The sequence below is a fragment of the Ischnura elegans genome (assembly GCF_921293095.1).
Source record: "Ischnura elegans chromosome 13 unlocalized genomic scaffold, ioIscEleg1.1 SUPER_13_unloc_1, whole genome shotgun sequence".
Taxonomy (NCBI): Eukaryota; Metazoa; Arthropoda; class Insecta; order Odonata; family Coenagrionidae; genus Ischnura; species Ischnura elegans.
The window spans coordinates 7080882-7096965 of NW_025791657.1; the positions used below are offsets into that span (position 1 = coordinate 7080882).

Genomic DNA, 16084 nt, shown 5'->3' on the forward strand with positions numbered 1-16084 from the left:
TTAAAACCACGAGCGCCGCTAAGGCGCAGAGAATCCATATGAGGGTTAAAGACATAGATACAGAAATATAGAAAAAGCTTTGTGGGTACACAAAAAATAATGATTCCTATTTATAGCATTGATAAATATCTACACACCTCCTCAACACATACACTTCTGTAATATTCAAATCTTAACAGCTTTTGTTATACATTGACATGCAATAAATTGTACAATTATCTATCATAGTACCCGAAAAAGAAAAAACTCATCTCATCAAGAAAATGCAGGATTAGTCACAAGTAAAAGATCAATACTACCGTGTGAACGAATATTTGTCTAATGCTTCAATGTGACTGAGATTTAGGTGTAATTTGAATTGCTTCAGGATATTGTTGCCCTTATTATTGTTTACTTTGACTAATATTCTATGCAAGCAAAAAGTGTTCCAGATAAGGAAAATATTCTCGCCTCACGTACAGATAAAACATCTATTGAAAACCGTCAAGGATAGAACTCCACTACAAGTCGAAGGGGTATACCGAATTCCTTGCCAGACCTGTGGGAAGAACTACATCGGCGAAACAGGCAGATCGGTTAAAACACGTCTAGAGGAGCACGAGAGAGCAATTCGACTGGGGCAGTCAACGAAGTCCGCGGTAGCCGAACACGCAGCGCTGGGCCACACAATCGACCTTAAGGAAGCAAAAATTGTTGCGAGAGTGAAAGGCTTTAAACAGAGACTCGTAAGAGAAGCAATAGAAATATCTAAAGAGGAGAAAAACAACTTCAACAGAGACACTGGCCTTAAAATCAGCCGTACTTGGCAACCCGTAATCGGCAAAAATAATCGACAACCTACTCCTCCAACCTCTCACTCTCCTCCTCCCACCACCTGACACATATACCTATATATACCAATTTTAAATCCCACCTCTTCAGATTCCCTTGAGAAAGCGACCAGCATCGGTCGGGAAACGTTGGGGCCACCCAAAATCTGACGCGGCGACATAGCCCAAAAGTTTTAATTCAACATGACGAGCACCCAGAAAATTTTAACGACGTATTATCCCATACATGTACATTAACAAACTGTGAAATGATAGAAAGAAGACTAAAGAATGGTTATAATGCAAACAAAGTTTATTAAACTATTAATTTCTTTAATAAATCAGCGAGATTAGTTAATTTAATAAAATTTTTAAGAATGATAGTAATCTTAGTTGAAAATATTTTTCACAGTCTCACGGGATTCTGGATGAATGTCATTTACTAACTCCTATTGAAGAAATATTCACGGTTAATTAGTTAATAATATGCGATTCCTTAAATTCCTAAACATGCAAGTACTTTCATTTCAAATCGTATCTCCTCGTCCAAGGAATTTGTTAATGTTCTCTGCAGCATTCTCGTCATCCTCGTCGTACGACCCAAGTCGGTACAGAAATCCAATGACGACTTTGGGCTATCTTCGTTGCCTTTTACATGAAGAAGAGTCGTAAACCCTAAATGAACCTCCTTGCATCCAGAGTTATCACTTAGCTACGGTCAGGTGCGATTTCTTCTCCATCACCATCATCACCTTCAGCTTCACTGTTGCCTGTGTAATATGGTCATAGGTGCCGACTCCATGGGGCCTGAGGGGGCTCGAGCCCCCTCAATAATTCGTTTGGGGGGGCGGAGCCCCCCCAATAATTCAAGAAATTAATTAAGTTATGTTATGCTTTGTAAAATCACAAAAATATGTTGGTATTTTTTATTTTCCTTGTTTGACGATAGTTACCTTTTAAAATAAATTCAGTGATGACATAAAACAAATAATTATTACGGTATTAAACAGGTTAACTGAAAAAAGTGGTGTGAATCGTGATAGTGTTTCGGGGCTGTGACACACTTTGAACTTTTCCCGGTGCGTGAACCTTCGGGTACAAACTGGCAGGCCAAGAGGGATGTAAGCTGCCTCCCGGTTGATTTAAATGGAAGAATGACTAATTTTATAAGAATGGAAGAATGACATAAAAAATGTGTCAGGCTTGTATTTTTGTCGAGTATAGCAAATTTCAGCGAGTAAAAGGTCTTAACGTGGCATATTATTCAAGAAATGGAGCGTCACTGAATCTCAGAATTAAAACAATATCACTTATCCTAGGTTCACTTAGATCGTAGAGCACGAGATATATCCCACCAAATATGCGCACCATTTAAACTGGTTTTAGACTGTTAGTTCACAGATGACTAGGTACAAGTGAAGAAAAAAATGTCTTTTGTGCATGCATAGACTACTGGGAGAGTGATGGGAAAAAGAGAAAGGAACGAAGAAACGTAATTTTCCGATAGTGACTACTCAGTTGTACAGAGGAAAAGGAATTGAAAGGATAGATTTCATGAGTAAGTTGAATTTTGTTCAAGATGCTGCGAACAAAAAGCTCTTTTTTAGCAAAATTGTTCGCCTAGTACTGTCTCCTCTGTTCAAAATCAGCCTGTAATTCCTAGAAATTGGCCCGTACTCGCTCTTACACCCTCACCACGGGTGTCATCAGCTCTAACTATCCCGGGCTCATTCTATCACCTATAGCCTGCCACAGGAGTCCTCTCCTCTTGAACACATCACTACGTTGAATGAGGTCTCATGGTCGGGAAACAGCATCCGATTCCTCACACGGATGATATAAGAACAAGAGTTTTAAGATTAAGGCAAGAATAGGTACACTTGAGAAAAATAAGACTAAATTTTTGAAGGAAAATTTAATAAACAGTATTCTGATACGAAAAAATTTTAATTTCGTCGCGAGCATAGAGTCAATGTCGCCGACTCACGGCCCAATAAAGCGGCATGCTGTCCCAATTAAGCGGAGAAAACTCTGGGATATTCTTCAATTGGATTCGGTTCTTCAAGATTTGCCCCAATTAAGCGTCCGCCCCAAGTAACCGGTGGACCCATTAAGCGGAATTCTTTACGTACAAGAAGTAAGCCTCAAACGATCGTGAAATCACTATTACTATAACATTTAAATTTTTGGTGCTTTTTTAGGGGTGCATCGTGGGTAGTAACTGTTTTAAATGCGTACAGGGTTCCCACTCTAACTACAATATAAAATTCACGGTTTTAATGTCATAAAATTCACAGTTTGTACATTAGGCATTTTAGGCAGAAATATTGATCACGTAACAATCATCCGTCGCACGTAAACTAAATATGTAACAAACACGACAGATACCTTGAATGCAAACGCACAATCAAAGTGCTACTTCTCATGACGTCTCCTATCGTTAGCGAAATTCAGGTCCGGCTAAAGGGTGTGGTTGCAAAAATGGAGGGAGCAGGGTGGCATGGAAGTGAAGAAGTACCTAATTTTTTTGCCAGGGTTAATGTCTTCCAAACACAGGTTTAAGGTCAATGTGCTGTCATGGAACACGGACCAATTAATAATTGTGCTTCGAATACACGTGCGCAGATAAGTGCCTGGGCAGGGTCTGCACATGACTCGGCCTAAAAACATGATCGAAATATCGATTTTTCTTATAATATTGTCGTGATGCAGCGGTAGAATTAATTTTCTTATCACAACTAACAGTTTTTTTCACTTTTTTATTCTTCCTCTTAATCTTTTGACGTTAAAAAATTATGAAAACTTCCATGCTCTCTCTCTCTCGTGAAAATCAACAACCCATTATTGTTTTATTCCCATGACAACTTTTATATTTGAAGTTATTGACGGTTTTATATTCCAATTATATCATACTTACGTATGCCAATCTGCCAATGGTAGTTCTACATTCAGGTTTGAGAGATTTCTAAGATTTAATGGCGAAATTTTTTTTTGTGCTTTTTTAGGGGTGCATCGTGGGTAGTAACTGTATTAAATGCGTACAGGGGTCCCACTCTAACTGCATTATAAAATTCACGGCTTTCGCCAGGCTTTTTCACCGCTTATTCACGGTTACGTGGGAACCCTGGTGTATAACTTAAAGCACACGAATATAACTTTTTTAAACACTAATCTTACTAATTTTACTTAATTTTAAGGTTTACCAATTCATGGGACTCAACGGTGTATGCAACCAGCTCTACACTAACTTATCTCCGTAAAAACTGATACGAAACCCACATAATCACAGTTCTCCTTATCTGGGTGTAAAACATAATAATCAAGTCTCCTTGGAGCAATAAATTCAGAAGCTATACAGGAAAATAACATCTACTTGTTTTTTTTATTCTATCAGAGAAATTAGTTATTGATGTATTATTGTCAATTTATTATAGTGAATTCTACCTGAATGTGATGTCTAGTATCCTCAACTGGGGCTCTAAAACCAATTATAGAATAGTCTTCAAAATTCATACGAGGATATTATAGGTTATAGGTAAAATGTCTGCTTAAACAGCATGACTCACTCTACTTCAAAAATTGACTATATTACCTCATACATGTGCATAAATGTCTTCTCCTAATGTTTGTGCAAAAAATTATATTTATAATTATTATGAATTTCTTCATAAAAACATTTTTTTTCTTTTCTCTTTAGTGCTGTTTTTGTGTCTTACATACTCACTGACATGCCCTATATTTGTCCAAACAAATCACTGGACCAATGTAAATATTATTATTATTTTATTCTTTATTCCACAAGATTTACTTGGAGGTCTGCCAGCATCGGGCCTTGCCAAGACGCTGCCTCAAGTTACAATTCATTTAAAAACAATCTAACTGTTCTACATGTATCCAGTATTACAGATTTATTATTATTAGTTATGGGTCGATTCCAAAATTTTATCGATTCCGATCCCGATTCCGATTCTGACATTTCGATTCCGATTCTACCGATACCGATTCCATCGATTTTGATGCCATAGGCTCCAAGAAAAATATCACTTAATTCCAGGCAACAAGAAAACCACTTGGAAAAATATTACTCTGTGAAGGAGTCAGTTGACAAAAGCATCTTTCAAATAATCACTATGTAATTAAAATATAATAGCTTAATTTCAAAACAGAACATACCTGAGTACAGAAATTTTCATAGCTGTAATAAAGATTACATACTACGTATATGAATCATGTAATATTTGGCCCTTTCAAATTCTCAAGCAGAAAAACCTTATTCTATATGCTCAGCCAGCAGGTTTTGACGTCTCCATGTTACAGTATTACTGCCTGCCTGAAAATTGCCTTTTGCTACACATGTGTGTTATTGGGCAAGTACTTTCCCACCAAAATTGCAAGATTTCGGAGACTTTGGAATTTTTATCAAAAATTATATCAATGATTTTTTGGATCTTGAATCTTCATGGAATTCAAGTGGTCGAAGCGAACAACTATATAGAACTAAACTTTAGTTTTGTAGAGCCAAAAAAATGCTATACTTCTCACGTCATTTAATCAACCTTAAAATCTCTTGCTTTTTTTAAGTTCAAGAAAGAAACTAAACTCTACAAATGAATATCACATCGGACAGTCGCAGTAATAAAAAAGACTAAAAGAGCCTTGTTGTGTGAAAACTCCCCCTACCGCGCGACTCACCTCGGCGAAGGTGGAAAGGGAAAAAGGGTATCGGTTGTTGCCTTTCACGGAAATAGTTCTTTTTTCTCTATCTTAAGCATGCTGACTTAATCTCTTCACTTTACTTCAATGCCCGAGGCATATTTCTTATGCGTGGGATGGTTCCAAAAAAACCCAATCCTTAGTATTTTCACTCAAGTAATGCGCTAAATGGTCAAGTCGATCTATATATAATCCTTTTTAACATCCTCAGTTTAGTGTTATAAGTCTATAAAGACGATTATCTATGCTTTAAATGACAATTTTCAAGACAAATGTTTTAAAAAACTTGAAAAATCGGCCTCAGTTACCGACCCAGCCGGCACAGCCCATACTGCATCTATATGTGAAGTGGATGCAATGTGTGACAGGATGCGTTAGAGTACCAAATATCCTTCTGTCATCCTTTGCTAGTTAAGCCTATGTATGCCATATTTTTCATGATGTGGTTTTATACTTAAAAATATCTGCAAATCCTCGCATTAATTATTATAAAATTTGAAGAACTAGTATTATTATTATAATTATTCATTGTATTCAAGATTTTCACGAACATACGGTACTATAGAGCGTTCCACATTTAGTTGACAGTACGGGCCTTATGGATAACAGTGTTGCCAAGCTTCCGCTCCGCCGGCAGGCATCCTAACAGCGTATGCAACCACACATAATATGGCGCCAAAATGGTTTAGTTCAAAAAGGAGTTAGGGATCGCACGAAAGACGGCGTAAATTAAGGAATTTTTTAGCGTAAATTACTATACCTTTGCTGCAATATAAAAGGAAAAGTCTTTTGTTATTTTTTGCATGTACTTATTCAATGCACAAGCTGAATAGTGAATAATCTGTAATGTAAAAAATAACAATAAATTGAAGGATAATAAAAATTATCGCCACTCCTGAATGAGACCAAATTTCTATTCCTCCCATATAATGCAATATTTTTTGGATCTGGCTAGTATTACATGAAAGGCGATGTTGTTTAAGACATCATCAATCTTTCAAAATTTTCCCGTAAGTACTTGGTGTATTGTAAATTAAAGATCTCTTTTCAAGCTGACATCTTCAAAGCTAATTTCGTTAATGTTCTTTTTCCTCCACTTTGTAGTAGGCAAGGATTCCAATTTCCTTGAGTAATAAGAGGCATTATCTACCACTATAATTGATCCTTCGGGTAAGTTTGCAAGAGGTGAGTGCTCAAACCATCTCTCGTAACACTCGCCACCCACTTCTTCATGCTCATCCATTGAGTTCTTTTTGTACAGAAACACATGCAATGCTCCTTAAATGAACCCATTTTCCGTTCCTGCGTGTATAATTGCAAATCGTCCTCCTCGGGAAGTGGGGGCCAAGCCCAGTATTTAGTCCAGCAAGGAAAGCTTGACGCGGATTTTCTAATTGTTTGTTTCGCAAACTAATGTTCACTATCTGTCCAACATTAATCCAAATTTCGCCTGTGAATACACTCGTCCTGTGTTCGCGACGATATTTTTTAGCTGCCTTAAATAATTAATTGTGCCACCAACGAATAATATCATCCCTTTCGATAATGATGATTATTTTCCCCCTGCGTTCGTACACGAAGCCTATGTCCAAAAAAAGACGATGTAGTGTTGTCCTATTGTAATCTGGGAGAATACTATCCATATATACCGAGTTTAAGATGGATTTTAAAGTCGAAGGAATATTTTTCACGAAGGATTCATGTACCTTCCTTTTAATTCCTGAGCTCACAAAATCGTCGAAAATCACTGCTCTCGAATTTTTGTAAGGCTGTCTAATTTCTTTAGTTTTTGAAGGAGTTACCAATGGACCACGGGAGCTTTCCTTTCTCACTCTGTAAACAGTGGACTCCGAGCACCCAGTAGCCTTCGAAGCTTCTCGGCAGGCCTCTCTAGTGCTGAGATATTTAAGTACGAGAAGATTTTGAGCACCAACTGTCTTTCGCGGCTTCTGAGCTTCTCACCTTTTATCCTCTTCTTTGTATCGGACATATTGATTGGTCGTGTTACAACAGAGATAAGTGTAAAACACACTTCACAATTCTCAAATTCAGCAGACCACACAACACTTATTCACTCCAAAAAAATGCAACGACAAACTGAACGCCTTCGTAAATTCTTCCCACGGTCCCTTCGGTCGATTCTGGTGCAGGTTTTATGGTACCCTATGGAGGGAACTCAGAAAAAACCCAAGCCCCCTTTTGAAAAAGGCGTGCACTGGATGGGGTAGTGTTTCGTACAGATTATGAGATATTCTCTTTCTTGGTTTCCGCGATGGGACCGAAACGCCCAAGGCGAAAGCGTTTTATTTCCAAGCCGCTTGCTTACTTTCGTGTATCATTGTATTCAGATAAAAACACTGCTATTACGACGTATGAGTATTCTCTGTTTAGGATATCAAACGAATAGATAAATACATTTCATGGTATGCATTGACAAAAAACTCCTTTTCCGCCCGAGAATTTTCCCTCTGCGCGCAAGAAAAAGCAAGAAGCCCGGCCCAGCGGCGCCGTAATATTTTTTCTTAAGATCAAAACCCTGTAACTCGCTTCAGAATTGATGTAGGTTAATTATTTTTTCACCAAAAATAACTTTGTAGTTTTCTTCACATTTGATACGCAGCATATTGGTACCTACGACGTAAGAAACGTAAGTTAGTAAGCGACTACTTTTTACCTTGCAAAAATCAAAATTTTCTTGTCCTAAAGGGTGATATGTCGGCATAACAACATTTTAACTAAATATTTGTACAATTGGTGAAGACCTTCAGAGATAAAATAGTGTGAAGAATTTTGTGCAGAAGATTCAATTCAATACAGACAACGGTCAGGCAGAAATTGCGAGAAGAAGATAAAGTAAAAAAATATACGTTTCTGACGGAAATTTAAGGAAATGTTTTTTATAGCTTTTGTTATAATTTTTAGCGAAAAACTATTAGAACCAATGAATGCAGCATATCTTTCTACATTAGAATAAAATTTTTAATCAGTGCATAACGCAACATTAATTTTCGTACTGTTATTGACAACACCGCGCTCCTGGCCTTACGGAGATTAACATGGGAAACGATTCTCCATAAGAGCCCATACTGTCAACTAAATGTGGAACGCTCTATACCAATGACTACAGCAGTAGGTATGGACTTGTTGTCTGGTAGCCATCTTTCCCTATCTCGACGTGTTGGAGCCTCGTAGATTGAGTGTTGTGTTGGGCGTGTTTTATAGTGATATTTTATAATTCTGACCATTGCAGCAATTTTGACTAATCTCCCAGTGTCGACCCTCGCTCACTCATTGGCCTCTACTCTCCTGGATTTGAAATCTGCGTTTGTTTTGGATTCCGATGGATAGCTATGTTGTACCTCGTAGATTGAGTGTTGTGTTGGGCGTGTTTTATAGTGATATTTTTTAATTCTGACCATTGCAGCAATTTTGTCTAATCTCCCGGTATCGACCCTCGCGCACTCATTGGCCTCTACTCTCCTGGATTTGAATTCATCCGTTTGTTTTGGACTCCGATGGATAGCAATGTTGTACTTAAGTTCTCATATGTTGTCTTGTGTACACCTGTATTCCTTTGTTCGCCTGTCTCTTGTTTTATGCTGAGTCATTAAAGTTATACTCTTGAAATAAAACGTGCTATGATTTATCCCGAGTGGTGTAAAACAATCATGAGATACAGAGAACCACACAAGCAATATCGGAAATTAGTTCGACCGAGTTCAATTTTCGACAGTTAGATGGCAGCACTTTCGTGCATCCTCATCCTCACGGCATCTCTCGTGCGGCGGTCTCTCTCTTCCGCATCCCCTCGGCAGCGGACCGGCAAATGGATGGCATCTATATGAAAGGATGCGCTCATACTCTTTGCATCTGGATGACATCCAGCTGCCAAAAAGAAATTTGATGGTTTGTGCCGGCTGGGGAGCCTTAAAGTTCCGCAATGTGTAGCTCAGCCTTGACGCGCGATTGAAAAATCGCTCTTATGTCCTTCGTCGCAAACTTTTTTTTCAAGATTTCTTATTAGTACTCTTTAGAAATCTCTACTTTATATTGTGGTTCAAATTTTCCGAGTTATATTTTTCGAAAACGAAAGATAATGTCTACTTTATGTCAAATTTCACGTGAAAAACGGGTCGGCCATTTTGCGTTGTAAAACCCGACAGATGAGAGCCAAAATCTTCGAAAGTCATTGAAAGTATAGGCAAAGCACCAGATCAAAGGAATATTGCGTTTTATATTCCATAAAACTCACACCAACGCAAAACCACTTGGATAAATTCAAAGATTTTTTGAGGAAAAACGATATCTCGCGTGGCATTGAAAAATTGGTCATGCTTGGGCCTCTGTATCTCACTAAAGGTTCGTATTTATGTGAAATGGCATATAAAGCAATATTTGGTAATGATTTATGAGTATTTACGCTGAGTTTCAAGTCTCTATCCCCAAAAAGGTCATTTTGGACTTTATTCCAGCTTTTTCCGATTTCAGACCAGTGTGCGCCGGGTAGGAAGACGATCGGCCGCTGCGGCTGGCGTAAAGGTATTCGGCGCCCACGTCGACAACTATATAGTGTATTCGGCAAGCTGAAACTACCAGGCCAAGGCATTAGAATGACTTATCGGCTTTAAAAACTGCATTATTACATGAGTTTCATGATAGCGCTTCCTGTCGGCAGATTGCTGGACCTACTAGCCTCGAAAGCACTGTAAACTTAACTACTCGACTCGACATTCGTAATGCGACTCGAAACGCTCGAGTCGAGTACCAACTACTCGATCGACTTGAATTTTCGAGTACTCGCACATCCCAAGAAGATATGTGTTTTGTTATTACGATTACGTGGCGCGAAAATTCAAATGACTGTTGGAAACGCGGTCGTTTATTTTGTTGTTTGAAGTAATACTGGAATCGGAATCGATTTTTCGCCTTGGCAAGTACTCGTTTTCGATTCCGGTTCTTGGCCGAGAATCGAGGAATCGAACCGACCCATCACTAATTATTATTATTATTATGATTACCTGAACAGAGGCTTGGGCCACAAGGCCATTTGTGGCCCCATCTGTGCTATCATTGTGCACATATCCTCCTCCATCATCACTGATCTGATATACTTTTACACAAGGGGACCCACATGTTCCCATTCCACTCTGATAAAAAGATAATTAACACTAAATTGCCATGGGTTTTCTCCAATTGGCACAAGAAGTAAAACTGTCACAACCAAAACATCAAATGTATGCACAAATGAAAAATTCCCTGAATTGGTATTCTGACCTCAAGAGAGGAAGGCATGATAAATGTATTGACCAACAAAATGCAGGCCACCAAGTTACTCTGCCTTGCCAATTAGCCAAAAGAAAATCTTCCCAAGAATGAAGAACTAATTTATCAGCAATATTTTGAGAAATGATGGTCTCATGACATCATTCATCGGCAACCAAGACTTTTTGTCTACATGTCCAGACAAAAATGTTGATTTCATCCATTTAAGGAAACCATTATATTTTATTTCAATCAAAGTTGAACATATAGCATGCTCCATCAAAATCAGCTTACAGAAAATAATTGATGCCTGTCAACAACCAACCTGGTTTGCCAACATCCAATACCCTCTCCAAAGATGGTATCACTTACTCAGTGAGCAAAGGTGTGTGATCTGAGCAGCTGTATGCCCCCATTCTGTTCAGTGCAATGACCCATTCATTTTGAATGATTTCGTCAAGAATGACACATCTCTTTGTTACTTAAAAAAACACTTGGTCCAATTTTCCAAAACTTAAGGAACTGTGATTCCCTTAATCTTCCTTGAAAAAGCAACCAAAATAGGTCAGGAAACGTAGGGGTTAGCAAAAAATTAGCATGTCAACATAGTGGAGGAGCTTTTCTTTAACCAACATGATGAGTAACACTGAAAGTTCTAATTAAGACTTACGACACATCTAACATTTACTATATCATTTGATGAAGGAATGGAAAAGGCATTTTTAGTATGGAAAATGATATTGAATTTATCCATGGAGGACTAAATTTGTGTAGTAGCAAAGCTATGCTTAACAAAGCAAACATGAACTTACCAAGTCGTCAGTTGCCAATGGATCCAAAGCATTACTTGAAATTGCAGCTGGATACGGTGTGTATATCTCAGGATAATTATCATATCTGAGAGGGTCTTTGTTCTCCTCTTTCACAGATATCTAGAAGATAATGCTGGGTGCCAATCAGTGGGGAAAAATAAAAATGTAAATAATTATAAAAAATAACAATAAAACCTTCTCTTTCACCTGAGACCACTCCAGCTGGCTGAAATCATGTTTGCATAAGATTTTAGAGACCATCTAAAATGAAATGGCTGACATGACCAGTTTACTTTGCACGCCTTGGTGTGGAATGCTTCTCAATGTGCTAGTCACAGTAGAAGTGGGTAAAATCTTCACCTTTCGACTCAAGTATTACAGGTTCGAATCCCAAATTGGTGGCCTTCCCCCGTCCAGGCCTTGGTATATTTGCATGTTCTCAACTTGATTGTAGGAGAGGACTTCAAAGTCTTGAATTCCATCAATCAATAAAGATAAAGCTATTATCACCATTTGTTCACATTTATTTAGAATAAGGGCCATTTGTTTCATCGACATTGCAGGGCCATCTGACCCTTGGAACACCATCAGCCCCAGCATAAACTGATCTTGCCCTACATGTGCATTATCAAGATTATACATGGCCATTTTTTCTAACTAAACAGGTCCTAAGGCTTGCATGCCTTACACCTTAAAAAACACTGCCGCGAATCGTCTACTACTTATCATTTCAATTAAATAATCTACGTTATACTGCATATAAAGGGAGAAAAGCTCAGATAAATAATTTTAAAATGTACAGCAACACAGCAGAATCTTCTCCTTATATATACAATCGCATGTCTAACCAGTCACTCACTCACTTCCAGATGAGCTGGAGAGCTGAAATTAAATACAAAGGAGGGGGACCGGATGTGATCCAGCGGAAAATTCCAAAAATGCGAAAAAGTCGATTAGTTTTCGAGATATATCAACTTGAACTAAGATGGGAGCCTTATGGGACTAAGAATTTTTTCCTTTTATTGCGTATTTACGAATGTCTAAGGAAAATGAAATTCCTATGACGAAAACTAGATTTTTTGGTTGATTTTTTCATGTGGTTGTCTTTGCGATATTTTGTCAAAAAGTATTTTTTATGATTTTTTGAAAATTTCCTATGCTTTTCTTTCGGGCCTATCTAGGAATATTCATAAGTAGAAAGAATTCCGAGGAATAAACGATTTTCAATTTTACATTGTTGAGATGACGAATTTTCAAACTTGGATTTGAGACATGTGCCATATGAAAATTTGGAATCTTGTGGAAAAACCGTTGAGGGTACTTCATATCCTCACGATTTACCCTGATTTTCCCGTAAACCTCTTGGTTGATTCATAATAAAATTCCAAAAAATATCCTGCACATGAAAAATCACAGTCGCCATTGTTTTGTGAAGTACACGATCTTGAATAACTTGGCAACCGTTCAAGCTAGACGAATGAAATTCTCAGGGTAAAACTGTTATGAAAAAAGTCAACTTTTACAATGCTGGCCATTCCACCTGATTTATTTATGTGAGAGTTAAATCGATACAAATCTCTTTAGATACGCTTTATTCGCTAATAACTTTTTTGTTATTCAAAGTATGAATATGAAATTCAAATATAATATTACTGCTAACGTGTTTAATCAGACAAAAGTAAAATCTAGCGGATCGAATGATTAGAGTGGAAGATATTATCTATCCAGGTGTGCATTCGATAGATGCTTTCTTCAGACTTATTTACATAGTTACGGGGATAAAAGTTCTAACAGATTGCTTAAACAGCAATGTTCTCTACATGCTTATAAACTATTTTCATAAGCAACGTTTCTATATAAAGATACATCTAAATGAAATTATATCGATATGTCTCATTTTCTCATTTGCTATTGACCGTACCCAGCCTGTGCGATGGCTTATTCGCAACAGGAATCAAAGTAGCTCACATCTGGTGGCCAATTTCAGAAATGAGACGTAGATGATCGGCCGGCTTGTTTACTGATGCTGACGCTACAGTCTAGCGGTGAGCGATACGGGTGTATTTTCAGCAATTTTGTGAAGCAAATACTGATGTATATCTCAGTTGTGAATAATGGATGAAGTAATTTTCACCACATCTGGCGTTCTGGAGTTCAATAGAGACTTCAAGAGGTCCTCCGTTGAGGGCTATGAAGTAGAATGCTATAATCACATATGGAAGTTGTCGTGATTGAAGCACTGGAGTATTTGGTTCTTGTAATGGGCTTTTTCATACAAACAAGCGTTATTAATGGAATGTCACACGAGATACAAGCTTTTCAGAAGAAAATTGGCGCTTTTTTCCGTTTTCGTGTGTATTTTGTTTGCCGATTTTATCAACCATCTATCACAATAGATATCATTATTAAAATCATCAAACAATATGATAGGCATCTACTCACATAAGCCATCCATCCTCAATAATCTATTCTTCTTAAGGGAATTTGACGTCGGTGTTGTCGTGAGTGGAATTCCCCTTGTATTGGCGTTTTGACTGCTATGTGGAGTCACTCGACTCTCACCGGCTAGCGAAGATCGATGGGGAAGTGGCGAGACGGATCGCGCGAGGGTCTCCGTGCCTCGGCCCCGGTCGGCAAAATTGAATTTTGGCCATTTGGGCAAAGCGACTCGAGAAATCCTTTAACCCAACGAAGCACGCAGGCCTTAGAAACGTCGGGGTTTTGCCCCGCATCGTATTCGGAACAGCAGGGCCTAGCTATTGAATGAGAAAGAGACAGATGTTTTAAGGACCGACCCGGTTTTGACGGGCCCCCGGGCGGAAGATGTCCCGCTGATCGTGGGGGGGAGCTCTCGTGATCCGTGTGATAAGTCTTTATTTTTATAAAGTGAAAATGAAGCACTACCGTAGTGTTTCGGGTAGTGGTGCCCATATTTCGGATGGGAGGTGGTGTACTGTCTTTTGCTTCGTATGTCAGTGCTTAAGCCAGTTGTCTGATTTATATTCAGTGCTCACGCGCCTTTCAGTGCATTGCATTTACAACTGTCATTTGCTGATTGCGTTGAAGTGCCTCCGACTGTTGGTTTCATTCTCCTGCATGGTTATGCTGTGGTGTACTGCCATTTTCTTCATATGCCAGTGTTGAGCTAGTTGTTTGATTGATATTCATTGCTCACGCACCTATTTTAATACATTGCATTCTCAAATGCCCTTTCTCGATTGTGTCGAAGTGCCTCCGACTGCTTGCCGATTTAATTGTCTTGCATGGTTATGCTGCGTTGAACTGACTTTTACTTCATATGCTAGTGTTTAAGCGAATTGTCTGATTGCTATTCATTGCTCCTGCACCTATTGATGCATTGCATTCACAACTGTCTTTTGCTCAATGTGTTAGAGTTAGCGATGTTTCTTTCCTTATCCCTGAATGTAACGGTGTTTAATTGCCTTAGTATATTTTCATTTTTAATAAGACTGTTTCGAACTTTAGGCGTTGAAGTGGTGATCTATCGTTTTTCAGCGATCTTTTTCAAATTTTAATGTTGCCTTGTTTTTTATGTATTACTGTTTTTATCAATAAAAATGACTTAAAGTTTAATTAATATAGGTTTTTATTTAAAAGAAACAAAAAGTTTTGTGTTTCAGGAAATGCGAATATTACTATTACTGCGGTCACTGGATGACATAATTGAATAACCAGTTTTTCCGCTAATTGCTAGTTCTGCCATCTATGAAAGTTACCGTAACTACGACGTCTAAGGAAAAAGCGGGGGGAGGTGAGGGGAGGCTACCTCGTTTTAACATGGGAGTTCAAAAAGCCCGACCGTGCCTGCCCGAAATTTTCAGGATAGTACGTGATTGGTGACTTTAGATTTCTGTTATCTTTTGGTCTCCATGGCAACCATAGTTTTAACTTTATGCCGAAATATATTTCCAATGTAAAGTAAATGGGAATATACTAAAATCGTTTTATACAAGTTTCCTCTTCTGCGATATTAATAAAAATATAAAGACATCATCTTTGACAGATAGGTCACATTTAGCAATGATGCACATTCCGCTTGACACATTTTCCTGAAAAAAAAATCGAATCAAAAATGCTGGAATTCGATTTTTCCCTTACATCTTTTTTATTTATTTAGGTGAGGGACTGAAATTCTAACTAGTAAATAAAAATAAGTTACAAAACAAAATATAAGTTAAAGAAAACTAAAGCAGTTGTTACAGTTGAAATTATGATCGATAAAATTGTGCATTTTATAGATATCTTTTGCAGACCTGTTACTGTAGTTGTTGGGATGGGGCTTTTAACAGTATGCAAGAAGGCAACGTACTATTCATACATATAACTTATTTTGCAAAACTACATCCCCCTATCAAGATATGTCGATATGAAGTTAAATCTATATGTGCCATTTTCCTACCATATTATGGCTGACATGACAAGTTTGTTCGGCACATATTGGTGTGGACTGCTTCTCCATTTACCTGC

The 16084-nt window shown here is 38.0% G+C and overlaps 1 protein-coding gene across 1 annotated transcript in view; it reads right to left on the reverse strand.

Moving 5' to 3' along the window:
* LOC124172538 overlaps window positions 1-16084 on the reverse strand; it is a 50905-nt gene that overhangs the window by 19179 nt on the left and 15642 nt on the right. Inside the window, exons 6-7 of the mRNA XM_046551984.1 lie at window positions 11597-11716; window positions 10541-10669 (exon numbers count right to left, since the gene is read on the reverse strand). Coding sequence (XP_046407940.1) covers window positions 10541-10669; window positions 11597-11716 — 249 coding nt within the window. The remainder of the gene's footprint in view (window positions 1-10540; window positions 10670-11596; window positions 11717-16084) is intronic.